The sequence below is a fragment of the Etheostoma spectabile genome, chromosome 23 (genome assembly GCF_008692095.1).
Source record: "Etheostoma spectabile isolate EspeVRDwgs_2016 chromosome 23, UIUC_Espe_1.0, whole genome shotgun sequence".
NCBI classification, from domain to species: Eukaryota; Metazoa; Chordata; class Actinopteri; order Perciformes; family Percidae; genus Etheostoma; species Etheostoma spectabile.
The window spans coordinates 3,096,109-3,096,728 of NC_045755.1; the positions used below are offsets into that span (position 1 = coordinate 3,096,109).

Genomic DNA, 620 nt, shown 5'->3' on the forward strand with positions numbered 1-620 from the left:
GTTTGATATCGGCCTATAGTTGCTCATTATTGATGTGTCTAGATTGTTCTTTTTTAAACGTATCCTCGATAAAGGCTGTTGCAGGAGAAGTTTGCCTCTGACAGTCTTCAGTGAAGCTCAACATTTGCGTTTCCCGTTTTTTGTTATGTGCTTGTTTTAGTCTCCCTCCGTGTGGAAGGGGAGTTCTTCGTTAGTGGAGGAGGGCTGAGCTCCAGGTTCCGTGTTGCTACAATCACCTTCCACTGGGGGCACTGCAATGCCACATCAGATGGGTCTGAACACAGCCTGAATGGGATGAAGTACCCTCTGGAGGTACAGACACATACAGCATGTGTTTGTCTGTCATTAACACATTTATTGATCATGCATGTGTTTACCAAAGAAGCCTAAGTTCAGCTAACCTGCCTGTTTCTTGCTCTCGTACAGATGCAGATCTATTGTTACGATCCAGATGACTTCCAAAGTCTGGAGGACGCTATTAGAGAAGGAGGGAGGATCGCTGCCTTGGCAGTGCTCTTCGAGGTAAGTCAACCTCTTGATTTGTGCCCAGTGGTGGAAGAAGCATTCAGATTCCTTTACTTAAGTAAAAGTATTAATACCACACTGTAAAAATACTCTGT

The 620-nt window shown here is 44.5% G+C and overlaps 1 protein-coding gene across 1 annotated transcript in view; it reads left to right on the plus strand.

The window, feature by feature from the left end:
- The window catches only part of ptprz1b (protein tyrosine phosphatase receptor type Z1b), a 100,282-nt gene that overhangs the window by 71,472 nt on the left and 28,190 nt on the right, over positions 1–620 (plus strand). Inside the window, 2 exon segments of the mRNA XM_032505780.1 lie at positions 161–312; positions 427–522. Of these exon segments, the coding sequence (XP_032361671.1) occupies positions 161–312; positions 427–522 (248 nt within the window).